The 27,630-nt window shown below is 42.2% G+C and overlaps 1 protein-coding gene across 2 annotated transcripts in view; it reads right to left on the bottom strand.

Annotated features, from left to right (window-relative positions):
• The window catches only part of Arhgap35 (Rho GTPase activating protein 35), a 119,971-nt gene that overhangs the window by 55,417 nt on the left and 36,924 nt on the right, over positions 1–27,630 (bottom strand). For both annotated transcript variants that reach the window (XM_071605091.1, XM_071605092.1), the window contains exons 2-3: positions 13,690–17,566; positions 1,005–1,149 (exon numbers count right to left, since the gene is read on the bottom strand). In XM_071605091.1, the coding sequence (XP_071461192.1) occupies positions 1,005–1,149; positions 13,690–17,373 (3,829 nt within the window). In that variant the 5' untranslated portion in view covers positions 17,374–17,566. The remainder of the gene's footprint in view (positions 1–1,004; positions 1,150–13,689; positions 17,567–27,630) is intronic.

A 27,630-nucleotide genomic window follows, 5' to 3' on the forward strand; every position in this document is an offset into this window, starting at 1 on the left:
ATACCACATGGTACTTTATATCATTACAGAAAACACTGGCATTAAAAAGAACATTGAAAGAAAAGTACTTACCCGTTTCAAATTAATATAAACTTGTATTTTTTGAGTTTAAACTTTTGAACCTAGGATTACTTAACCACTGAGCCACATCCCAGCCCTTTTCATCTTTTATTTTAAGACAGGGCCTTACAAGTTGCTGAGGCTGGCTTTGAACTTGCAATCCTCCTGCCTCAGCCTCCTAAGTCACTGGTATTATAAGCATGTGCCACCACTAAAGCTCAAATATTGATGCTCAGGAACCCACACCAGCAAAAGGAGCCAGCAGAAAATCAGGGAACAAGTGGTGTGAAAAATCGAGGTCAAAGAGACATGGGCGCTCTAAACAAATTGTTTTAACACAAGTAAAATCTAATCATTTCAAGGACATTGAAGAAAATTTTAAGACAGTCTGCATTTGTGATAACTCCAAGTTGTCAATGTGGCTGAAATTCAGCAGCATGAGCACAAGTTATCCAAGCATTCTGTTTTCTTCTATTGATACACGATTTTCAGATACTTATTCAACAATGCCAAAGGTTGTAATATTTACAATGATGCATGAACCAAATGTATGATGTGTCCAGTATAACACGGAGAATATGATGATAAATATGACCCTTTCCTTGCCCTGAAGGAGCTTTCAGATCTACAGGGGACACAGGCAGGCAAGTGACAGCAGTGCTATATACTCTGGCTGGGTGCAAAGTTGGCCAGAGGAGAGACCTACCCCATCACATTGCAGTCCTGAAGACAAAACAGCTGCCAAACACTGAGCACACAACAGCTTCGCAGCTGCATGAAAACGGAAGACCCACAGTCTGACAGCTGTCAGAATGCTGGGCTCTTTCTCTTGAAGCATTTCACACAAAATTTTATCACAGCTTCCAGAAACTCCAGAAGGCCCAGCTCTCAGAAAATTTCCTATAGACAGTGAAAGGTCTTGTATGCTGCAAGGTCAGACTCACCTGTAGCTTCAATGTACTCAATGCACCTTTCAATAAAAATGGGGATCGGCTTCTCTGGAGTTACGACAGTTGTTAAGGGCACCCCAAAATAGTTACTCTCCCAGGTTGCCTTTGTGATGGACGGTCGAGGTTTGGGCTTTGGTTTCTGTCAAAGAAAAAGGAAGCACAAAAATAAAGTGAGTATTGTCACATATCAGTAAGGCTTCTAGAGAGGAATGCACAGTGGGGTAGAAACTGATGGAAAGATTGCAAGTAAGATAAAAAGACCCACTTGCTCACCTCACTAATACCAGACAAGGTGCCAGAAAGTTGCCATATAATCACACCTTGAGTGTTGAGACCACTTTATTAGAACAAAGATGTTTATAAGAAGCAGGCCAAGTTTATTTAATAAAATAACAAAAGATGACTATCCACATCCTTTATCAGGGATGCACTGGAGTAAACAGGAAGTTTTCCAAATAGTCCACATGGATAAAGTTGTTATGTACTCAGAGATGGCTAAAACCTTCAAAAGATAAAAGCTAGATCAGAGAACTAATAATTTCTTCTTTTCAGAAAAGACACATAGCGTACACTCTGCTAGGGCTTACACCCCCAAATAAGAATTCTTTGAGAATTACACCCCAAAATAATATTCTTTGAGAATATCCTGGTCAAATATCCTATCCTTTGAGTACCAAGTACCAAAAAAAAAAAAAAAAAAGGAAGACAAAAGGACAAAATGCACACTAATACTTTAGACCCTTTAGATTAGGGTGAATTCCCAGTGGTTTCCACATAAGAAAATGGTAAAGCCAACTAATAGAATTACTTTACTTTGTCGTGTTTTTTTTTTTGTCTGTTCTTTCCCAAAGTCATCTTCCTTATGAAGTAGTAACAGTAGCAGCAGCAACACCAACTATTTGAGAACTTACTATGTACCACCCAAGTTCCAAATTTTATTTTTAAACTTCACAAGATTCTGTTTTACAAAGGAAATGTTTCAGGTGTCTAAATAACATAAAGAGTAAGTGGCAGTGCTTGGGACTCAAACCCAGAAAGATTTGTTCAAGTTAATACTGAAATATTCTGCTCCAAAAATTATTCAACCCTTTCATTTTAAAGCTCACATGAGGATGGGACCCTGCTATACACAAATGGTAACTTTCCTAAAGCCATAGAAATGTACTTGACCTATTGTTAAAATATCTACTAAAAAGAGGAGAGTAACCAAATAGGATCAAGATAAACACATCCAGGTGTGTCTTCAGCAATTTGGTTTCATTTCCAAGTTTATGAGATCAATATAGAAGGGCAGATTTACTTAGAAATGTACACAGGCTATAAACCTAGTTGGGGATTTTACATAAAACCCCCTGGAGGAGACAACTAACTGCCAGGTCATCAGCTGACCTTTCCTTTTCCTTCTCCTGCCCATTCTCATTCCTTTTAGTACCCTTTATAAGGGAACAAGTCACTTCCTGTTTAGTCTGAGATTCTTCCCCATCACCACTGGCCCCTGCCAAGTACTGGGCATTAAACCCAGAGGTGCTTTACCACTGAGTATAAGGTGGATTTTTTTAAAATTTAATTTTAAAAATTATTTTTCCCCAGTGTTGGGCATCAAACCCAGGGACTCATGTATGCTAGGGAAGTACTCTCCACTAAGCCACATTCCTAACCCAAGTTTTAAAAAATTTGAGACAGGCAATTTGCAATCCTTCTGCCTCGGTTTCCTGAGTATCTTGGATTACAGGCGTGCATCACCATGCCCAACTTAGTCTGAGATTCTTTGAGAATATCCTGTGCAAATGAGTAGCAAAGAGGAGAACACACCAGGCGTGATGGTGCACACTACAATCCCAGTGACTCAGTGGCCACGGCAGGAGGATTGCCAAGTTCAAGCCAGTCTCAGCAACTTAGTGAGACCCTGACTCAAAATAAAAAAGAAAATGGGCTGGGGACATAGCTCAGTGGTAAAAATGTCCCTGGATTCAATCCCCAGTACAAAAAAAAAAAAAAAAAAAAAGCCCATTCTGGCCTGCTGGTTGGTAACAGTTCAGAGAATAAACTAAAGGCAAAGAGAAGCCCATCTTCCCACGCTCTGCTGAGTGGTTCAACATAGAGGACACTGGAGTCCTGGAGAACTACACTAGCCACAAGGTCTGGCCCTTCCCATTATGATATGTGCACTGCTGGCCCAAAATTGTGATGTGGTGCCTAAATCAAACAGGCTCTGATTTTTACCGAAGAATTAAGCAAAAGAAAGTTAGTGATATATGATCTATCTTTACAGAAGATAATTTATCCAATCTAGACTGTCTAGCATATTCTACTTGTATAAAACACAACATAAAGAATTTAAGCTTTGGGGGCTGGGGTTGTGGCTCAAAAGCCCTGGGTTTGATCCTCAGCACCATAAATGAATGAATGAATGAATGAATGAATGGATCTTAAAAAAAGAATTTAAGCTTTGATTCGGGTTTGGTGGTGCACACCAATAATCCCAGCCACTTGGGAGGCTGAGGCTGGAAGATCACAAGTTCAAGGCCAGCCTCAGCAACTCAGCAACTTACAAAAAGGTATTACAAACAAACAAACAAACAAGCAAGCAAGCAAGCAAATAGATAGAAAGACAGATATGAAAATGAAAAACTTAAGCTTTGAAGTCTAACAGACCTGAGTAAGAATTCTGACAAGTTCTATGAACTGGGTCAAATAATGTGCCATATCCACCTTTGTGAAGTGAGGCTTGGTCACAGGGCAGTCATGAGGGTTAAATGATATGAGGTATGGAAGTGGCTAAGCACCTTGTACACAGTGATCATCCAATAAACAAGAGTTCTTATAAAGAACTGAGTCCTTCTGTTGTTACACATTATTGCAACCAGATGCATCAAGTAATCCTCTCACTGAAAAACGTCCTCTAACATTTAAAAGGTTAGCTCTAGAGCACGAATAACCAAAGGCAACCATCTGTGTTTAAAGAGTGTTCTTCCATTAATCCTGCCAAATTTCCCTGTCAAAACTAAACCAAACAGCATTGTTCTTTGGTAAAACTGACTTCCAAGTAAACTGATATAAAGGGGGGGAAAAAATGGAACTAAAGGGAATCTGTGAGGAAGAGCCTCCTAATCAGAAAGCCTCCTAGACAGTACTAGTAGCCAGCCAAGTTTTCTCATATTTTTTCACCTTCTCAGGACCAAACAAGATGATGCAGGTATGTTGTATTAATGAGAGTTGGCTAAAAAATTCAGCTCCATGTCAATTAAATACTTTTATGCAGCAGACCTAAAGTTCTTTTACATGCATTTCTTCACTCAGGTTCACAACTGATCTGTGGGTGTGGATGTTAAGAACCCCACTGAACTTTCCTAGGAAATCCAGTAACTTTTCGATCAAGTCAGTATGACTGTAAAAGCCATGCTTTCAGTCACTGCAGTGTACAGCCTTCTGGTGGAAGTTCTTGGGATAACTGAACACTTGAGTATCTGGAGAACTTCTCATGGCAATAATATCCTCCATACCAAAGTCCTATAAGCTAGAAAAGGAAAGAATGGACAGGCACTATGACAAATATGTCCAAATGGCTTCCAAAGAGTTTTGTTGAGAGAGATAAGAGAGATAGAAGGCTAAATTAGATAGCTGCTCTGATCTCTTTCACCTCAAAAAGTCCAACAGCTAGTTCAATCCTCCATTCGTGCATGTGGAAATGGAGACCAAGCTCTGAAACAGCATCAACCTCCTTCTGCTGAAGGACATGGATTTTTTCCACCCCTGACCTTTTAAGAAAGAGTTAAACAAACTATGGTTTATCAAATGTGAAATACATCCTTAAGATAACTGCAGACTCTTTAGGGAGTCCCAAAATTAAGTAATGAGTTCTTGTCAATTCTAAACCTGCCTAGTAAGGAAATCAGGAGTTTGTGGTGTGCCGAGCCAAACTGCAGATACAGCAACTGACACTTCAGGCATCTGAAGGATTACTGGGCACACTTCAGCTGGAAATGCCATTCTTGAGTGGTCTGCCAGAAGTCTCCTGCTCCCAGTCAGACACGTGTCCCTCGTTAAAGAGTCATGGGAAGCACTCTCAGCAGCAGGTGCTTAGAGAAGATAAAGTGACACCACTCAACATTCATCTTCTTTGGGGGACACTCAATAGGTTAAACTGAAAAAGATTCTAGGAAGCCAACCTCTGAGACCCATCTACACATCTGTGCCTCAAAGTGTAGAACACAAGTGGGTCAAAAATGGAAGTGACCCAGATGAGTACTGAGTGCCCTGCACAGTCATGTCAACCTCACCATCACCCTGAAAGGTAAGGGGAGATGCACAGTTCAGAAGGGAGGCCGGGAGAGATTCCAGCCCAGTGTGCAGGGTGCTGTCATCGATGACTGAAGGCCCATGCTCCTCCCTCCACAATGAAATGCCACTGCAGATGGGGGCTGGATCAGCCTGACTCACTTTCATCTTGACTTCTCAGCACCACATATAAATAAATAAAATAAAGTCCACTGACAATTAAAAAATATTTTTTGAAAATTTAAAAGCCTACTTCTAAGTCTTGAAACTAATCTTGTGTCAAAGTTTATAAATAATGGTTTATGCCAGTGCTGCATTTGGAGGAAGAGATGATTGGAATCAGCCAGTGGCCTCCTGGCTTTAAACAGGGCAAAAAGGCAAAACTCAAAGACTGTGGCAGAGTAGGAAGCTACATTTGTCACCTGCCTCTGTTCCCTATGGGGTGTAAATCTACCCCACAGCCCCTCCAAACACACCAGGGCATGATAAAAGGGTAGAATGCCAGCCATGGAATAAGGAAGAGCCTGGAGAAGGAGTGCTTCCTTGAGCATGGAAGATGATTCGGATTTAGGGCTTGATGTGCAGTGGGATCTCAACAAACATGCTAAACAGTTCCCAATAATGCACCCGATCAATATTCCTTCCCTGTTTCCACATTCGGGTGAGGACTGCCTGAGTGCAGATCTCTTCTCCTTGTGTGATCTGCTCTCACTAACACAAGGCTAAGGGCCTTTGTTCACACATGGACAGTACTGTTTATCAAAACCCCTTTTTAAAAACCAGATGAAATGGTTAATTCCATCTGTCATTCTAGAGGCACTGAATAAGGTACAGTCACTTAAGTACACACAACTATTTTTCTACTGGTCTAAGTTCCTAGAGGATAAGAATCTTGGTATTTTTCTTTTTTAATAAATTATTCAAGCTCACATAGCGAAGTGGCAGCAGAGCTAATACCAGGACCAAAGTTGCCTCCCACCCTTGATGAACTTACACTCTGACTGGTTAAAAAAAAAAAATGCAGCCCCAACAACAACTGACCTGGACATCCATAGGTAAGAACTGAGTGACAAAGCCAAAAGGCCGGGAGGACTGTCAACAACATAGGCAGTTTCAGGGCTCCAGTAGAGAAGCCAGCCACCCTCTCTGGATAAGAATAGTCTATCTTCTGTGGGAACAGCAGGCATAGCTCCTCAATGATCCCAAATTGTCAGCTTCAAATATTTTCTTCTGCTCTCCATAAATACTCTTATACATGTCTACACACCTATCCAGACTTTTGGGTCAGATAATATGAGTTGTATACCAACTAGCATAGGCTACCAGGCATTAAACCCAGCTGCACTTAACCACTGAGCCACATTCCCAGCTGTTTTTATTTATTATTTTGAGATAGGACTTGCTAAGTTGCTTAGGGTCTTGCTAAATTGCTGAGGCTGGCTTTGAACTTGTGATCCTCCTGCCTCAGCCTCCCCAGCTGCTGAAATTACAGGTGCTGCTGGGATTACAAGCATGCATCACCATGTCTGTCCTTAGCATAGCCTTTTAAATGCTGGTTACAAAACAATAAAAAGGGGCTGGAGTTGCGGCTCAGAGGTAAAGTGCTTGCATGGCATGTGTGAGGCACTGGGTTCAATCTTCAGCACCACATAAAAATAAATAAAGATCCAGTGTCCACCTACAACTGAAGGAAAAAAAAAAAGACAACAAAAAAACAGAATCCAGGGTCTGGGGTTGTGGCTCAGAGGGAGAGTGCTTGCCTTGCATGCGTGAGGCACTGGGTTCGATCCTCAGCACCACATAAAAATAAAGCAAAGATATTGTGTCCACCTATAACTAAAAAAAAAAAAAAAAAAAAAAATTAAAAACAAACAAACAAAAAGAATCCAGCCAGGCACAGTGGTGCACACCAGCCATCCCAGCTCCTCATGGGGATGCTGAGGCAGGAAGACTGTAAGTTCAAGGCCAGCCTCAGATACTTCGCAAGTCCTTGCCTCAAAATAAAAAATAAAAAGGGCTGAGAATGTAGCTCAGTGGTAAAATGCCCCTGCATTCACTCCCTAATACCAAGAATGCAGGCTTTTTTTTTTTTTTTTTTTTTAAAGGCAGAATACAACATACAGAACACAGTGTGGAAAAGGCATGGTATCATCTGAAAGGGAGAAAGAGGAAAACCAACAGAAGTAGAGTGCCAGAGGGTCACACACATGGTCAGGTTGGTGGTGATACACTCTGGACTAACTGTAAAGGCAGGAGTCTTAGAAAAACTGAAAGATTCCGTAAGTGATATTACTCAAGCTTCCTTCACATTCTATAATCAACACTGCATCTCTGATCAGCAATTATCTTTTTTTTTTTTAATTTTTATTTTAATTTTTTAGTTGTTGATAGACCTCCTCCTTCTTCTTCCTTTTTTTTTTTTTAATTTACAAGTGTTGCTGAGAATCGAACCCAGTCCCAGTCCCTCACACATACTAGACAAGTGCGATACCACTGAGCCCCAGCCCCTATCTCTCTTTTTCAAAAGGAAATTCTTATTACTCACTTATGCCCCAAATGTCCTCCAACTTCTGGCTCAGAATAAATCCAAGCTCAAGATAAAACCTGTGGGCAGACTAATTCTTGCTGGTGAAGTCTATTCTTTAAGGACAAATGTTCAGATTTGATCTCCTTTAAGCTGGCAGTTAGTAGCTGAGAGCATTTTCAGGAATGAACAGGAAGGAGCATAAAGTCCTGGCCTTCCTACCATTCAGCCTTCCTGAATGATGGGGAAAAAAAGGAAGGCCAGTCATCCATCACAGACCCCAAATAGAGATCATAGCTTTCTGCTCTAGAAAGGCACGAAGTCTGGCAAACCTGGTCCATTCCTGTTGCTCTCAGTGACTCACTCAATTCATAGCCAGTGCAATGAGGGACTAAGCAGGGAGGAGGGCCTGCAAGATCCGGACATGTTCAATGCCCTGCCTGGAATTCTATGCACGTTGATGCTGCACTTCCCAGTGCTGTGGCCCCTTCTTTATCTGCTTGCCTCTTCCTGAACACTGGATGGATTCATGTGCAAGTCCTTCCTTTTGGAAACAGGTGATTTCTGACTAAAGTTGAAATTATCTGGGTTGCTGCAAAGGTATTTCAGCATCACCAGGTCTAGAGAACAAGTTAGCTCAGAGAAGCAGCACAGCAATACTCTGTTCTTTGAAAAACAGATTTGGGTAGCCTATTTTATTGATTTACTTATTTTAAGCACAGGTGTGCTGAAACCTAAGGCAGATAGTTAAAAGACAGTCTATTTTTATCACCAAAACACAATACAGAAATTCTTCAAGCTTAAAATAAACTGAGAACCCAGTGACCCCAGTTTGAAATAATTTCTCAAAGTTCCAGTGGCTATTTCAGGGTCTCCTTGCCATTATTGTTTTCTAATCAACTAGACTCTAATACCAGAAACAAACATAGCATCATGACATTCTTAGGGAACAGTGTGGGGAAATGGACTTTGTTTATAGATAACCAAGGTCCTTTGTTTGAATGAACAAACTGAATGGACTGATTGAGTGGTCTACATATGTGCACCCGACCATCGAATATCAGTAGCTTGTGGATTCAACTCTAAAAACCCAATGGGAGTAGAAATCAGAAGACTGGGTTCAAATACCTCAGCTCTGATGGCCAGGCATGGTGGCACACACCTGTAATCCCAGCCACCTGGGAGGTTGAGGCAAGAGGATTACAAATTCAAGGCCAGCCTGGGCAACATAGGGAGACCCTGTTCCAAAATAAAATTGAAAAAAGACTGGAAATGAAGCTCAGTGGTAGAGCTCCCTCAGTTCAATCCCCAGTACCACCAAAAAAACCCCAAGCAGAACCACCACCATCTCACTGAGTAGGGCTAGCCTTTTCTGAAGCACACGCTGAGTCTTTCCTGAGCAGGTTACAAAGAACTCAGCATTCAACTTGTCTGTCAAATCAACATCCCTCCCAGGGGAGCAAGCGGTCCACTTCTCCAGCTGGTTTTTATTCACACTAGAAACTTTAACTCTGCTCTAGGCCTCACAGAATGAGAGCTATGTCCACACAAAGCCACAACAACCAGCCAATTCACTGAATCCAATGAAATAAGCCAATTCACTGGGGGGGGGGGGGGGCACAAACTGTCAAACTGGTTACTTGGTGCCTTATAGACCAAACAATGCGTGATTGAATTGGTTAGCTTTTCAATAGGTTGTCTTGTCATGTGGCAGCTACAGTGAGTGAAAGATTTTCTTTATCATTCTTTTTTGTCTTTTTTTCTTTTTACACAAAAATAAGAACACATCAGATAAAAGAGTAAACAGCCAATAACGTCCTCTCTTTATATCGTGGTCAAACACATCAAATTCAGGACATTTGTGGAGCAAGGCTCCCCAGCTTATTTCTTGGCTTTAAAATAAGAGCCGCTGATCCCAATCTCGTCTTTGCAAACGCACGGTACTGGGAGACAGAGACCATGTGCAGCACCAAAGCTTTAGACAAAGCTCTATTCACGAACCTCGCTGAAGTGCAATCACAGAGTTTCAATTTCATTCAGCGGAGTGCGGAAGGCTCCCACTGAGGGTGGGTTGCTGAATGGTTCCTCTGGGAAAAGGACCCAGAAGGAGAGTCAGCTTTACAGTCTGCACTTTCATTAGGAGAGATGAAAGCTCGTCCCTCACTCTGACTCCAGTTTCACAGCGAAGAACTAATCTAGCAAATTAGCCAAGGGCACTGGGTAATTTTTCTTTCTCCCCCATTGGTGCACTGGCACCCAGGACAGAGTTTTTTTCACTAGGGCAGTTGCCAGGGGAAGCAGCAAGAAAGCAGACAAGTAACACAAGGGTTAAAATTTACACAGAGAGGAGGCATGGTGTTGGTCAGCTAGGCCAGACCAGCTGTCTCCTTTTTCTGAGTATGACATGCCTATTTCACTTTCAGGTCTCCACTCAACCCATGCCAACGCTTCAGTCTCGTTATACACCAGCCGCTAAGGCTTCCCTGGTCTGCCCAGTGTCCATTCCTCCCAACCTAAGAGGAAGGTGCTCCCTCTATTACAGCAGGGTATGGAGAAGTGACTCATGTGTTCAAAGCCCAAGGGAGGAAGCAGGGGAGCTGAGATCTGACCAGAGGCCCCCTGATTCCCAGAGCCTCAGCTGCTAATCACTATACCCCATTCTACCTGAACATCCCCAAGCCCTACTGTGGGCTCTCTGCCCACACCCAGCATTTCCTGGGCAGAAGACCCATTTTCAGTAATTGTGTGAATTTTGCTACCCCAACTGGGTGCTGATACCTGGGCAAGAAGGAGCTGGGCCATTCCGCACGAGTATTTGGCATGGAGGAGGGACTGAGGTGTTTTCCACGACCAACTAAAGTTTGAGTGCCTGGCTTTCCCCTCACTTCAAATAAATGTCATACTGCTTTGTCATGCCAATAAAAATCAAAGGCCAAATCCCCAACAGAGGGGCTGGCTTGGCATTCTTTGACTTGATGGTATTTTGCTTTTCCAGTAAAACAAGTATCAATCTGCATTTTTTTAAAAATATTTTTTTAGTTGTTGATGGACCTTTTTTTATTTATGGTCAGCATATGTGGTAATGAGAATCGAACCCAGTGCCTCACACATGCTAGGCAAGCACTCTACCACTGCGCTACAAGCCCAACCCATCAATCTGCATTATTATTATTTTTTTTAAATGTGGTGCTAGAGGGGCTAGGGCTGTAGCTCAGCAGCAGAGCACTTGCCTAGCATGTGTGAGGAACTGGGCTTGAAAAAAATTAAACAAGATAAAGGCATTCTGTCTATCTACAACTACGAAAAAAAAATTAAAAAAAAAAATCAATTAAATAAATGTGGTGCTAGAGATTGAACCCAGTGTCTAACATGTGCTAGGCAAGTACTCTACCACTGAGCCACAACCCCAGTCCTCAGTTTGCATTCTTAATGGCAGCAATTTTGATAGGAGATTTGCTCTGGTAGAAAAGGCTTTCTTCCTCTCTGCACTAGGCTGACAAAACAGCCATGCTCAGTCCAAAAGATCATTTCTCCACTGCAGGAAAAGACAATTTCACCTTTCATTTACTCTTTCCAAAGGATATTCCTAAACTGACTTCTGGCATGCAATTACTCTTCAGCCAGAGGAACTGTTTTTATTTGACTCAAAGAGACATGGTCCACATCACTAAAGATGGGCCAGCAATCTTGGCTCCTTGCATGGGGACCTGGCAGCCCTGAGTGAGGTGGTTCCAGGTGAAGAGCTTGGTCAGCAGCAAGAACACAGCCATCTCTGCAGCTCTGAGGCCAGCTGTTCCTGCTGAACCTGCAGCAGAGTGAGAGCTCTTGAAAGCACAGCTTGTTTCAGAATGCATTTTAAAAGCATCATTTGCAGTATTAAAAATGTTGCCAGAAGTCAGAAAAAAATCATAATTCAGTACGCTATTATGCTACCTTCCTAATTCCCAGGTGTGCAAACACCCCCACAAATTTAGAAGAATGTCACGTTCAGATAGGCTCTCCTGGCAACAGGCTTCACCGGGAGTGGAGGAGGAAAAGAAAGCCAAAATGTTTGGATTCCAGATCATTAAACGGGAGCTTTGGGAAATATTGGCAGGCTGTTTTTCTGGCTTCCCGAGTAAGGACGCTTTTAATGTGTCTGCCTCCTACCAACCTTTGGAGAATAAAATAGGAAAGGCAGATCAAATGAAGGACTCCACATGGAGGAAAAACAGAAGAATGTATTGATATCTATTATCATTTAGTGGTGGATGAGGGAGGCAGAACACATCACACTGCCCCCTGCCCTTTCTGACACTGCACAGGTAAGAAAATTCTGGAAGATCCTGGTTAATGGTGACTGAAGAACATTGTGCACACAATGAAGGAACATGAGGTGGATGCAATTTCCTCAGCAGGCAACGGAAACACATCCCTCCATCTCTGAAGGCACAAACTGCTGCTGAACTAGCCTCCATGTTATATGTTACAAGATAACTGTCAGCTCTCGAGACAGCCTGGACTCTAGAGCCTTCTGATTTGGTATGTCTTGTAACAGCACAAAAGTTTCTGGCAATTTTGCTTTCCACAGGTCCCTGTAATACCTCCAGACCAGTGACTTTGTTCTCTACTGTTTCACGGGAAGGAGAACAGCAAAAACTTTTGATGTAGAGAAACCATTCTGTGTATCAAGAGTTGTTGTATTTCTGTTGTGGTCTCTCATCAAGATGTCTTTCTCTGGAAAGACAGGGTATGTCCTGCTACTCTAAAAAGACTAAGTTGGGGACAGGGTACCACTTACAGATTTTTGCCCTGCAAACTACAATTCTGTGCAAAAAATTCTACTTCATCTGCTGCTGTACCGGGGTCACTGCCTCTACATCTGGCAGAGCAGGCCTGGCATACATGATGCATACTGTTATCTGTTTAATCCCTTCCTATTTCCCTCCCTGCCCCACTGTGGTCCCTATGTGAAATATGAAGTTCTCTTGCTAGGCATGGTGGCACACACCTGTAATCCTAGCAGCCGGGGAGGCTGAGGCATGAGGATCCTGAGTTGAAAACCAGCCTCAACAACTTAGCAAGGCACTAAGTAACTCAGTGAGAGTTGAGTTGCATACGTAGATATTTATGGCAAACATCAAAAGTGATGAGTATAAATAAAATGTAATATATAGAAAAGGGCTGGGGATGTGATTCAATAGTAAAGTGCTCCTGGGTTCAATCCATGATACCAAAAAAAGAAAAAAAAGAGGCTCTCACTGATGGCAGCAACTTGCTGAAGGAGACAATAAATAGAGCTAGACAGCATTTCAATTTCACAAATATGAGACTACTTTCTAACTCTCAGTGGCAAGACTCTTTTCCATTTATGTACTGAAAGCCATTCACTGCTTTATGAGTACAAATAAGCATCTAATTTCTCATTAATCTAAAATATAGCAACTTTTGTGGATCAGCAAGGGAAAGAGCATTTAAGAAATGTATGAATAATATTTATATTTAGCAGTAAGAGACTGAGGCATGTTAAGTCTACAATCTGATGCTGAAGTGACAAAGAGCAAGTATATCTTCACTGGCTTGACCACTTGGCAGGACACAAATGAGTTCTGCACCATTTGCTCATTTTGGTAATTACTGTTTTACACAAAGACAACTCAGGCTACCTATTTAAGGTCCTAACTACTTGCAAGCAGCCCGTAGTAGTGATCTGAAATACTGTTAACTCTTCAAAGCAAGGTCAAAGATAAAAATCTCTTTCTCTCTCACACACAAGAAATTTTTTTTTTTTTTTTTAACCAGAATAAGTTGTCCTTGAAAAGTCATCATTATCAATCAACTCTCCCTGAGCCAGCGCACAAATCAACCTCTATGATTCACTCTAAACTGACATCTTACCTTAGTGTTCCTCCTTAGACTGCGAAGGATATTCCTCCTCCTCGGGTCTTCATCGGTTTCATATGGAATGACAGCATTGTCCCCTTTATAGCCCTGGGATGCCTGATCCTCCTCTTTCTTCCGAATGGGTCCCAGCTCATCATCACTCCCCACACTGAAACTGGTTCGGTAACTAGCAAACCGCCCCAGCCGGGTGCATCTCGTCCTGTACAGCACAGGCTTGCTCACGATGGATACCTTGCGGCCTCGCTCTAGAGAACTGGTGTCCATTTCACTGTCGGAACCATTGCCGCTGCCATTGGATTGGGCTTTGTTGATGTTCCGAATGGTGATGATTTTGCCTTGGGTGCTGTCATGGGGCACAGAGTATATATTTTCTTCTTCATTCCTCGGCTTCACCACAGCATCCATGGGTTCAGCATAGTCAGAAGGATCAAAGCCATCCTGAGGCAGCCAGGGACTAGAGGACACAGACTTCCTCTGTCCATCCCTATGGCCTTGGTCTAAATAAGACAGATCTCCCTTCGTGATTTCAAAATGGACAGGGGGCTTTGGTTTGACTGGTGGAGGTACTTTGTTGTTCAGTTTACTCTCAAAATTGCTCATGATGAAAGACAGCCCGTCATTTCCCTCCAGTTCCATAGAAAGTTTGGAATGGTCTTTGGACAGAGAGGGCAGTGGTGTATCTTCTCGGAACAGGGTGTAAGATGGGGGCTCGATATCCTCTTCTGAATCCTGCAGGTTTGAGTTGCAGAGTGGTGAGCCGGCCCGGGGGGAGTTAAAGACCTCCTCAGTGGTGCTACAGGCCTCAGCAGCATTATCGTACATATGAGTGGCCTCAATTATGTTCTTTTTCTCCACCACATCTTTAAAAAATGGGTGAAAGATCTCAAGTTTGTGCTGGGGTTGGCTACAGGGGATACTTGTGAACCTTCCATCAATCTCTTGAGCAATCTCCTCCCCCTCTGTCAGCTGTTCCCGACTTAAGTCATTGTCCAGGACGTCTATGGCGCCATCAGTGAGTGCTACAAGCTGGATAGGGATAATATCCTGCACTTCACAAAGAAAGGCACATAACATAGCCAAGGAGGCCTTGCGTTTGGCTGAATAAAAAACAATGTACCCATGAACCAACCGGCTCTTTCTGATGCTAAACGAGGAATGGTATGAGAGAATAGACAGTTCAATGCGCTTTTTGTGTAGTCCAATTGGAAGTTCAAGTAAAACAGAGTTGTTGCTCCCACAATGGGAAGACTTACAGGTTTGGGACTGAAGGACAGGAAAGAGTATATCGTCCGCACTAAAAGGATCCCCACACATCAGACACATAACAATTCGCAGATCGACATCGGCCAAATCTTTGATGCTAGCAGTAGAACTGACCAGGTTTAAGTTTCGCTTTGAGTCTAGCAGTCCCTTTAAAACTTGACTGATTTGCTTCTCGTTAATGTTCCGTCCATAACCAATGCCAGCAGAAGCTGGGTCTAGAAAGACACACTGAAGTTTGCTAGCAATTTGCTGACCTTGTTGTATTAAGCTATGCAGGGTCTCTCCACTGGTATCTCCTCTCTTGTTAACCAAAATTAATGTCAGGGGGAGGTGGACTAAATGATTATCCCGCCGGCCCAGTGTGGACTCTCTGCTTTTTTCTATACTCTCTACTACGTAGGATAGTGATTCCTTTGAATTGTAAAGGCAGAGACAGCCGTGGGGCTGAAAGGTTGGTGTCTGGAAAGAGTTCACAGGAAGCCTGACATTCCCCTCTATTGGCCTCAGGGAAAGTTCATACATTTTACCATCTATCACATACTTGTCATCATTAGTACAAAGAGCTCGAATCTCATTGGCCAACTCTCGGGCGAGGCCATCTTTGCCCAAGATAACCAAGTTGATCCTATCAATGTTGGGGTCAGAAAGTGAATTTTTCTGATTCCGGTCAGATGGTCGGATAAACCGAGAACTAATCAAGTGCTCAATCTTAGCATCCACACATGCTGGGCAGCTGGGGCAGGTCTCTTTTGTTGGGTGGTACACAAAGTGAATGTGCTTCAGAATGAGGGCATCCCGCTCTGCCTGGAGCTTTTGTAGTGCTTTAAATCGCTGTTCTTCCCCCAGGACATCCTGAATGACACCCATCTTTTCCTTGCTGGGCTTAGCATCCAGCTCCAGCTCATAAAACAATTCTGAATATTCCAAAAGTAACTCCTGAAATTCTTCCTTTGCTTTGTCTATAATCTGCTTTTGATGTTTGCCATAAATATCCATGTATACAGATTCTTCCAGCCACTGGTAGAAATCTTCATTCATAATAAAACTACGGGCCTCTTCCCAAGGTTTTCCGGGAGTTATGAAAGGCGAGGTCTCCAGGTTTTCCTTGAATGCCCTTCTCATCTCAGCTCTCCTCCTCTCATTCCTCAGCTTCTCCAAGTGGGCCTCGTAGAGCTGCTCAGCAGGGACAGTATCCATTAAGTCAAAGGGAATCCGTTCATTTTCCATGTTGTCAATGTGGCTGGTGGCATCCCATGGTGTCTCTTCAAGCACAACAAACCACTTCAAGAATTCTGGCTTAGTCTCTAATAGTTTTTTGGCTTTTATGCAGCTTAGATGGTCTATTTCATCTAGATTAGGAACAAGAGCTTCAAAAGCTAATGGCAGGGCAGCTAGGTACAGCTTTCTCCTGCGCTCAATGTGCTCATGCTTGAGGCGGTGGATGTGCTGTAGAAACAGCTTCTTGGCCTTCTGAGTCCCTTCCAGGTAGACATAGTCCTGGTACTCTGGGGAGGCCTGCATCTTTCGGCTGACACTCAACCAATTCTCATTGTGATTTTTCACAATGCGACTCACCAGCCACTCATATTTGTCTTTTGCTGTAGCTATCTGCTGGCTTTGTTGTTTGAGAGCTTCAAAATAAGGAATAATTTTTGTTTTCCCCCGACTTTTATCAATGAGTTGCACTAAGGTGCTGAAAGCCAAATCCACATTTACATTGGATCTTGCTGAGGTCTCTACAACCTGAAGGTTCTTTTTGCTTAAGGCAAAAGTATGTGCATCTCTAATGTACCGCTCTACACCCTCGTCACACTTGGTCAGGACCACCACGATGGGCTTTTTTGTTTTTGCAAGCTGATTGTAGAGATTAGAGACAAACTTGAGCTGGTCATCAAAGTTCCTATTCATGCCCCTGCTAACATCAATACCAAGAAGAAAACCATCCACCAGCAGCTTTCCATCTGGCATTTGTTTCTGCTCAAAGTCCTGTTCCAGCCCCAGCTGGTCAGTGCAAAAGTACATGAGTTTTTCAGCTGATGCAAGCTTGGTTGCAGCAGCTCTCTTGATATAGGGCTGCAGGGCCGTGCTTCGATGAGGTTGAAAAGTCTGATCATCAATAAATTCAGTCTGCTCCACAATGTGCATCTTACATTCCACACAATCCTCCAGGGAGCGGCCAACTTCTCCCCAGTAGAGAAAGTGGTCATTATTGACCACTCGCCCGCCAAAGTCACTGGTGCTGAGGACAGAGGTATGGTCCAAGTGAAACTCATCAGCACTTGGGCGCACAAAGCGGTTACACAGACAAGACTTCCCAATGCCACACTGGCCTTTCTCCTTCTCGGTCCCAGACAATCCCACCACACTGATGTTGTAGGTGGGAATGCGGACATCTTGCTTTCTTGCCATCATCATCGTCGATACATCCTGCCACAACCAGCCACTTCCAAGATCAGATTAGTGTTTTCCAGTAGAGTGGAGGGCTTCTCAACATTACCAGTGGAGAATGGCTGCCCAATAAGCACGAGTGCCAGGTCCCATAGTGCTAGTGTACCAATATGAGGTCAGTTTTCACAACTTCTCATCGCCAAATAGCCAACATTTCTTCCTAGATGAAGGAAAACAAAGAAAAGCCATCAGCATCATTTTGAAATATTTTTTTAGTTGTACATGGACACAATATCTTTATTTTATTAATTTATTTTTACGTGGTGCTAAGGATCGAACCCAGTGTCTCATGCTTGCAAGGCAAGCACTCCACCACTGAGCTACAGCCCAGCCCCATAACATTTTTTAACTCAATAAATGTTTAGTCAATGCCTAATGTGCTAGGCCTTATGCCAAGTGAAGATATTGGCGAATAAGACTGACATCTATGCACTCTCAAAGAAGTAGAATCTAGACTAAGACAGGAAAATATAAATATTTTTTATATTATATAAAAATAATATAAATGTTGAAGAAAGATTGTACTAAATGCTGAAGAAAGATTGTGAGGGCTCCTTGAGAGAATGACTGCTTCCAGGGCTAGAACAGGGTGGGTACAAGATCAGCCAGAAATATCTTGTCCAAAAAAAACTGACGGGGCATCTTGCAAGGACATGGGTGTCAGAGTGGCTCCCAATGGCCAGGTCTGGGACAATTTGAATGTCAAATAATAGCATACTGCTAAAGAAGCCAAGTTCCATACTTCAGTAGAAACAATGGAGCATTCAAGGAAAAAAGAGATAAACCTTCCCCATCCCTCCACTTCCCTAGGTGACTGCTTACATGAACAAAATCATAAGATGTTTGTGACTGTCTAATGCATGTTTATATACATCTCTGAAGTAGGTAAATATATATATTTCCTGAACAGGAAAGATCTGTACAAAATCAAAGTGCTTCTCCAATTACCCTATAATGTAAGTGTACAATTCTGCTTCAACCTATAATGACACTTAAGTTTGACAGAATCTTGAGTAGGAGGATTCAACAGAGCCCATCTCTATCAATTCCTCACCCCAGGGTCTGGCAGGCCTCAAAGACCACCTGGTTGGCCATTCTTGAAATACAATTTGGCAATACCAGTCTAACTGAAGTGACTGCTGCATGCGGCTAGCAAATCATCCTTTGTCTTATGACTCAATTATTCTCTGTAAAGTAGGTCTAATAGTTTATTCCTTCCAACAAAAATATTGGCTTGATTTTGATATGAACCAAAATGCATTATTCAACATCTTGTTTAGTTATAATTTTTTTAATGGCATGATAATCTCAATTATCTGAAAGATGCTAAAGAAAAGAAAGCAACAGTTAACTCTAGACAATGCAGCAGAGAATTACAAAGACAACTAACCCCCACCCCACCCCAATGAGAATTAGCTGGCGGGGCTGGGGATGTGGCTCAAGCGGTAGCACGCTCGCCTGGCATGCGTGCGGCCTGGGTTCCATCCTCAGCACCACATACCAACAAAGACGTTGTGCCCACCAAAAAATAAAAAAAATAAATATTAAAATTCTCTCTCTCTCTCCCCCTCTCTCTAAAAAAAAGAGAGAGAGAATTAGCTGGCATGGAAGTGGTTAATTTTTGGACCTCTGGTAACTTTCCACTTGTTAGAAACCTAGTAAGTTTCTTGGTATAATAAGTACACTCATCTTAGCTTTGATGTCTGGATAATGCAGTTTTACTAGTTCCTCAACAGGACTGAATTACACTGTAAACAAAGGCTGCTATAAATCTAAAGACATCTCAAACACTTGGTTTAAAGGAAATAACTGTAAGTACCTGGTCACATACAATTTTCTAAGAGGTGGGTAAAAAAAAAAAAAAAAAAAAAAAAATTAGCCGAGTCACTAAATTTAATGATGTGAAAGCCACAAAGAGAAAAAAGAAAGTGCATGCCCAAGACTTCACCATGTCTTAAGAGTTTAAAACTGATGGGAACTGGTATTCACAGTGAGTAACTGAGATACTGCATTAGCAAAATTTAAATATGCATTCTAATAATTTTCCGTTACTAATCCTTTTTAACTGAAGAGTTACAACAGAGAAGAAAGGAATTCTTTAAAACAGTAACTCCCTCTATTTTTGAGTTTTACAGAGCTACTTAGATTAGAAAAAAACAAAGATCCTAAACCGTTTCAAATTTGATGCCACAAGTTAACTACTTCAGAGAGGAATATATCTCAGGCATATTTTCTATTCTTTGTCAAGAAAATATGCTGTCATAAAACATAGTGCAAACATCCATGTGCTTTTTAGAACTTGTCACCAGTCATCTAGAACTGTTTGTGATTTGTTTAACCAAGACACTGGCTCCCTACCAGAGTGCCTCTGCTGGAAGGTAAGAGGCTGTTTTCTTTTTTAACACCTCTACAAAACACCCAGGGTGAGAAGTGGTAACATTCCGAAGATAGCACACATTTCCTAGGACCCAAAAATGCCTCCATGATCCCAGGATTAGTGGGTGCTGAAGTTCATACTGTAAACAGCTCCATCAGGATATATGCCTAGTGCATTACTCTCCCCTCCCAGCAGCCCACCGGCCTCCCTATAGCAGGAAAGGTTCCTGGGCTATGTGAGCTGGACGGCTCTGTGAGACACAGACCTTCCACCATTATCCACAACCAAACCACCATCTCCAGCTATGAGAAAATGCAACCACTTCCAGAAACACCATCAACTAATACTATAAGGAAATCATTTCACAGGGAACTATTGAAGGAAGCTACATGTTGTTATGGTAATTTCCCCTAACCCGAATGGAGCAGAAAAGGAATGGAAATACACATTGTAACTAACAGTGCAAAAAGCATTTCCTAACCCTCCTTACTACCTCAACATCTTAAATTTCTGAGTAGTTTTCAAAGCTGTTGAGTTACGTGGGTAGTTAAACAGGTACTGGGCAAAACTGAGCTAGGGGAGGGAGTAAAAGGAAAGATCTACACAAAAAACACTTTCACTGCGAGACTCACGCCTCAGTTTTCCAGAGGAGTTTACCTTCTAAATGGGCCAGGAAGGATGGGATAAAAAAGCTCCAATAAAAGAACACTATTTTCTGGTCTATGAAAGCACTGACTTTTTAAACAAAATATATTTTTAAAAGCTCAATGCTCCCATTTTCATATTTATAAACACTAAAATAATTTTCTGGTTTGTTTTTTTTTCTTTTGAATACAAATTAGAGAAGATGGAAATATAGAGTTCAAGGTCCTTATTCATCCAATGTATTCATCCATGAAATCTAGATGCGACTTAAAGTTAGCAATATGAAAAAATAACGTATCAGGGCATTTAGCTGTAAACAGGAATTATAGTCTTGCTTTCGAACCTGATTGAGATATAACAGGTATCTTCATTTTCTGTTAATCAAATTTCTGTTGGAATCTGAAGCAATACCATTATTCTACCCATCTGTTTATAAATGAAAAATGTCTTATTATGGAATGACTACATTAGCTCTCTGTTTCCTGATCATCATGTGAGCTGGTGCCCTCTGTCACACTCTTCTGCCAGGATGTTCAGCCTCACCTTGGTCCCTGAGTAATGGAGTCTGCTGTCTATGGATGAAGACCTTTGAAACCATAATTCCCCAAATAAACTTTCCCTCCTTTACAATTGTTTGTCAGTTCTTTTAGTCTCAGCAGCAAAAAACCTGACTAAAACAGAAATTGGTACCAGCAGTGGGGACCTGGCTGTGACTAACCTGACTATGTGGTTCAGAAGCTTTTGGAGCTTTCTGCAATTGGTAGGAGGAATTTTCAGATGCTTAGCAATGCAAGCTGGAAATGCTTTAGATTACTGTAAGTGCAGCTTAATGGCCGATTCTGGTGGGATCTCAGAAGACCAGAACGCCAGTAGGACCGTGGACAGTGAAAACAGGGCTCAAGAGAGGTTAGAGGAAAAGGAGGACATACTGCAACTGGACTAGAGGCCCTCTGTGTTATGTTCTGGCTGAGAAGTTGTCTGCATTTTGCCCATGTTCTGAGACTTTCTGTGAGCCTGATTTTAAAAGTGAAGGACTTCTTAATCTGGCAGAAGAGATTTCTAGACAGCATAGCATTCAAGAAGTGGAACGGGTATTGATGGTGGCTTTTGGTCACGTTTTTTCGTGATATTTAAGAGTACAAGACAGAGCAAAATGATTTGAAAAACTTAGACATGAAAGGCTAAGTAAAACAGGGGCTAAGGAAGTTACAGTCCTTAAATTACTGCCACTTAAGACTTTGCCCAGAAACATTTGAGAAAGATGCCTTGAGGACATCTCAAGATCTGGCAAGACAACATCCATCTCAGACTCTAGGGAGTAAAAATGAAAATTCTTCTGAGAAAAGACCAGTGGGGAACCCTTGCTTAAGGGGGCCTAAGAAGTTTTTTCAATGTTTTCAGTCACCCAGACACTCAGAGGCGCCGGCAGCCAGGGTTCACTGGAGACTTTACTACTGCTCTAGATGGTGACAGAACTTGGCCTCAACCACATGGTGCTGGTTCTGCAAGATTGCCAGAAGCTGAAGTTTGAAATCTTCCACCAAGATTTCAAAGGAAGGCCTGAGAGGCCAGGCAAAGTGCAATAGAATTGAAGTCCCTGCAGGCAGCCCCTGAAAGGGCAAAGGGTGAAGATGTGAGAAGGAAACTGAAGCTGCAGTGGAGACCTCTGAGATTAAGAAATCTAGTAACGTGGGACATTGTCCTAGGAAAGCTGCAGGATTGAGCAGAGACACTAACCAACAGATAGGCCACTTGGGCTGCAACCAACAAGGCCACAGGGGCAGAGCTACACAAGCCCTTTGGACAGAACATTACCATGCCATCTACCCCAGATGCTGAATGTGAAACTATAGGACTTGTTTACCCAGCTGGATTTCAGTCTTGCTTTGGTCCTATCCCTTATTTCTATGCCCTTATTTTTCTGAATGAAAATGTTTTCTCTGTACCTTTATATACCGGATGCTTGTAATTTACTTTTGATTTTTACAGGGGCTCATTATGTAAGCTTGTCCTGAATCTCAGAAGAGACTCTGGGCTTGAACTTTTGGGCAATCTTGAACTGTTGATACTATGGGGAATCTTGGAAATGAAGAAAATACATTTTGCATTGTGAGATGAATGTGAGTTTATGGGGGGTGGGCAGAGGTGAAATGTAATTGTTTGAATGTGAGGTGTTCCCCAAAAGCTCACGTATGAGACAATGCGAGAAGGTTTGGAGGAGAAATGATTTAATTATGAGAGTCCTGACCCAATCAGTGAATCAACCCCCTGATGGGATTAACTAAGTAGAAACTAGAGGCAGGTGGGTTACGACTGAAGGTGGTGAGCAATGGGGGCATGGCTTTGGGATGGGGGGAGGGGATATATATATATATATTTAGTAAGTAAGTGGAGATCTCTCTCTTTCGGGATTTCTGATCTGTTAGCAGCTTCCCTCCGCCATACTCCTCTGCCATGATGTTCAGCCTCACCTCAGGCCCCAAGGAATGGAGTCTGCTGTCTATGGACTGAGACCTCTGAAATCGTGAGCCCCCAAATAAACTTTCTTTTCTCTAGCCCCCCGCAAAAGAAATGACTACATTAAACTCAACAAGCAAAAAAATACAACCTCCAAGGTCAGATAACAAAAGGTCCCCACTTGATGGCACCAGTTTCACAGGAGCAAACTTCCCTCATGGTTCAGAGGGATGACCATTTTTGTATTACTCTCATCTTTCCAACTGAAGACTATCAACCTAATCCAATACATACCAAAGAGAGAGAGAGAGAGAGAGAGAGAGAGGGGGGGGGGAGGGAGGGAGGGAGGGAAGAAAGGAAGGGCACTGTCCTTGCTGACAAGGATCTTTTTTCCTTACAGTATCAAAGAATGAACTCAGAGCCTCATGCACTCTACACTGAGCTATATACCCAGCCCTTTTTATTTTGAAACAGGTTCTCACTAAGTTGCCAAGGCTGGCCTCCTTGAGCCTGCAGCCTCAGCCTCCTAGCAGTAGCTGGGATTACAGGCATTCCCTTGTACCTGGAGCTGGTGAGGATCTTATATTTTACCTGAGAAACAAGTTATACTTAATAAAAAAAAAAAAGGACTAGGCTTGTGATTCAGTGGTAAAAGCACCTCTGGGTTCAATCCCTGATATCCATCCCCCACACCCAGAATGTGAAGGACAGTTGGGCTTGAACTATGAACAGGTATTTTACCTTTGACAGTCTTATATGAATAAGATTTTTTTACCCCACTGATGTTATTTATTGTTGGTAATACTGTTACCTCAACTCCTCACCCAAAAAATTACCATAACTCCTTAGAAGAGAGTCTAAGTAGCATCAATCATTTCACATAAAAGAAAACACTATTAGAATTTCTTTGCAATTATATTTCTGCCTTTTGATCCAACAAAATCAAAATGGTAACATTGGGGGTGTGTTTCATGTATAGAAAATCATGGATTTACAAAGAAAAGAGCAAATGACACTTTCCTAAACAGTACTGGTAGCTGCACACATGAACCCCCCCCCCCCAATAACTAACTCCCATCTAAAGTGGGAAGATTTCTTCCTAGCCACAGAACATAACTATATCCCTTTAAGCTCTTTACACAGGAAATTTCCAAAATAGGTCATCTGGATCTTTGGAAAGACTGATTCAAGTGCTTACCCATCTGGTCTTGAACTTGTGATCTCATCCAACTGATGGGCCATTCTTAGACACTAGGTTTGAGCACTCAGCTTACCTATGCCCTCTGCAGAGTACATGTACAGTACCCTCCAGAAAGCCCAAACAGGAAAACTCCAGGGGTCAGAAGATTAGGACTAGTAACTCACATGTCTATTTTGAAATAATCTGGCCTAAAGTTAATTTTTTAAAGAGCAGCTATGAGTCTCTGCCATTTCATTTATAATTTCTGCAAATGTCCCTTCCTGCCCCTCTTGACTCATTTTTTTTCTCCCAAGCCCTGGTAAAGGGACCTCTGAATCCCAGGGCAGAAAAACAGAATCATGCTGCAATTTTACCATGGTAGCTGGGCTACTCTAAATACAGAAAGCCCATTTTACACCCTGATACAATTTTCATGCTTTGGGATGTGGAGAACTCTATAAACCAGTCCTAAAGAATCAACATTTCTAGCCAGGTTATTCACAGGATGGAAACAGATTCCTATGATGAATAAGGAGACTGCTTTTAGTAAAAGCACTTCCTTAAATTTTATCCTTAGCAGCTTTCTACAAGGTAGCTACAGAATTCTAATCAAGCTATCTGACTGAAATTTAAGGCAAATATAAACAAACACAAAATAAAAAACTGAGTAATCATTCTCCATGATGTAGTAAAATTTCCTGGGTTACTTATTATGATATTGTGACATATATATTTGGTCTTTGTCCCATTTTCTTGGCAGAGAATTACTAATATTTGGAATCTTCAAAGTAGTGTCTTTTTGTGCTAATGATTGACAGAGCACCGGAAGACCCTCTGCAGCTTCAGAAGGGGACTGCACACAGGGAAAACCAAGGCAGAATTAGAAGGCTGGCACTTTCAGCTCTACCTTCCCAGAGAGGAGAGGAGAGGAGGGTTGAAGGTAAACTGATCACCAAGAGCCAATTATTTAATCAACCATACGTATGTAGCAAAGTCCCCACAAAACTCCAAAGACAGGGTCTGGCAAGCTTCTGGATAGCTGCACACACAGAGGCTCTAAGAGAACAGAGGACAGGACATCCCTTCCCAAATTCCTCGCCCTACGAACAGGGAAACATGTTTTCCTGAGTTCTGTAGGTCACTCTGGAAAATTAATCTGACCAAAGAAAAGGGTCATGGGAACCTTGACTGATAACCAGTCAAATGCAAGGTTAACAACTTGGCACTTGCATTGGAATTTGGGGACAGGCTAGTAGGACTGAGCCCTCAACTGATGGGATCTGACACTTATCCAGGTGTGTGGTTTCAGAACTAAAATGAATCTGAGAACATTTCAGAGGCTGCTACAGAACTGATGGCTTCTTTGATATGGGGATGGGGGAGAACTCTATACTTCTGGTGTCAGAAACACATATTGTGCGAGTATAGTGGGAAAAACTTGAGTTTGTCTATTACTATATTCTCAGAAACGATGTCAGAATTGGGATTTGCTAGGATGGCCCAGGCTTGCAGAAATGTGGTTTGAGAAGAAAAAAGGAAAAAACGTAGAGGGTGAGGATTGACTTCTGGGAGGCCCATAGTATGGGTGGCCAATTACTAAAAGCAAAATTTGCCTGTGTTATTTAAAGATGGATCCAACTCCTAGGGAGCTGGTTCACTGGATACTAAAGAATATGAAAACTACTCAGAAAAAAGCTAAATGCTCCATCCCTTGGTTATCACTATTTGAAACATAGTATGAAAGCAGAGAGAGCACTGGGTCAGATTTGGTTCAAGACCAGTCTCAGATCTAAGCCAGCCTGAGCTTTGGCCACCAGCCTTAAGCAGTAGTCCCAAGGGAAAAAATTATGCAAGAACAAGAAAAAGCTGAGACTTTTGATCACCAAGAAAGCAGTGACGTGGAGACAGGGAAGCAAAGCAGGGTACAGCCAGCAGATCTGTAGAATCACCTTTCTGGAGAGCTGGCACTGAGGTGGACACTGAGAGTGACTAAGTAGGGGGCAGTGTCCTTGGTTCTAAATGCTATAGAGAGGAAGAGCATGGTGTGGTTGGTGCAAGACCCACAGCTTATTATGAAATGATCACAGATAGTTCTACCTGACAAGCCACACACAGGTTATTCTCCAAGAATGGACAATCAATCTGATGGACAGGACAGAAGACATTGTAAGGTCTTCTCACACTGAGAAGTGGGTGCTGGGACCTCCATCTATCAATGCCAAGTGAAAGAACATTGAAACTAAAGCAACTGATGTCCCCCTATGCAAGGCACTTAGGACAGGCTTTATGGTGGATAAAATATTCACCTGTTGACACATCCCATTACCCAGGTTGTTGAAAATGCCGTGATGAAGTCGGGTGAGTCCTTGAATGTGGACACCCCCAAGTCACCTTACTGCAACAAAACCAAAAACTAGTTTAGAGAGCTTTCCCACATTTGCTGACTCAAGTTCCCCTTATGGGTCTTACAGAAGAGCATTAAATGAATTAACAAGAAAGATGAGAGGCAGAGGGAAGAGTCAAAGGACCCATTCTAGGAAGGCAGAAAATTTTAAGTGAATTTAAAAATAAATTAAATAAAGAAAATTTTGAGTTGGGTGCAATGGTACATGCCTATAATTCCAGCTACTCGACAGGCTACAGCAGTAGTATCACAAGTTCAAGGCCAGCCTGGGTAATTTATCAAGACCCTGTGTCAAATTAGGAAAGGAAAAGTGACAGAATTATTAGCTGAGCTGTAGAGCACTTGCCTAGTACACGCGAGGCCCTGGGTTCAATCCCCAGTATAGCACCCCCACCCCCGCAAAAAAGGAGTTATGTCTCCATTGTCACGTATATCTAAAAAGAACAACAACAAAAACAAAAGGTATGTCTACTTTTCCTGAATGTTTTATGGAACTAGGCTTATTTCTACTTGGGGAATTCTTCCCCTTCCTCATATTATAAAACCAAAACTTGTTGATTAGATTCTAATGGAGGCTACAGTTTGAAAAGGGTTGACAGAATTAAGATAAGATATGCAGCTAAGAGCAGTGGATCACAAATTGGAGGCCAGCCTGGACAACTAGTGAGACCCTATCTCAAAACAAAAAATAAAAAAGGATGAAGATGTAGCTCAGTGAGCAAGGCCCTAGGTTCAATCCCCAGTACCACAAAAAAAAAAAAAAAAGGATAAAATTTTATAGGTCAGTTGGGGTATTTGTGTACATATATACATACACAACACATATTTAAAAAGTTTTTTTTTTTTTAGTTGCAGATGGACACAATTCCTTTATTTATTTATAAGTGGTGCAGAGGATCGAACCCAGTGCCTCACCCGTGGCAGGCAAGCGCTCTACCACTGAGCCACAACCCCAGCCCTAATTTTTTTTATTTTTATTGTTTATTTTTTTGCCATGCTGGGGACTGCATCTGGGATCTCAAGCATATCAGGCAAATGCTCTACTGCTAAACTACATCAGCTTACAAGTTGGAGATGTATTCAAAGATGCTTCATGTAAACTGGCTGTGCCTCTTCTACCTGATTATATTTTGGGATGAACGCTGTATCTCACTGGAAATG

The sequence above is a fragment of the Marmota flaviventris genome, chromosome 18 (assembly GCF_047511675.1).
Source record: "Marmota flaviventris isolate mMarFla1 chromosome 18, mMarFla1.hap1, whole genome shotgun sequence".
Taxonomy (NCBI): Eukaryota; Metazoa; Chordata; class Mammalia; order Rodentia; family Sciuridae; genus Marmota; species Marmota flaviventris.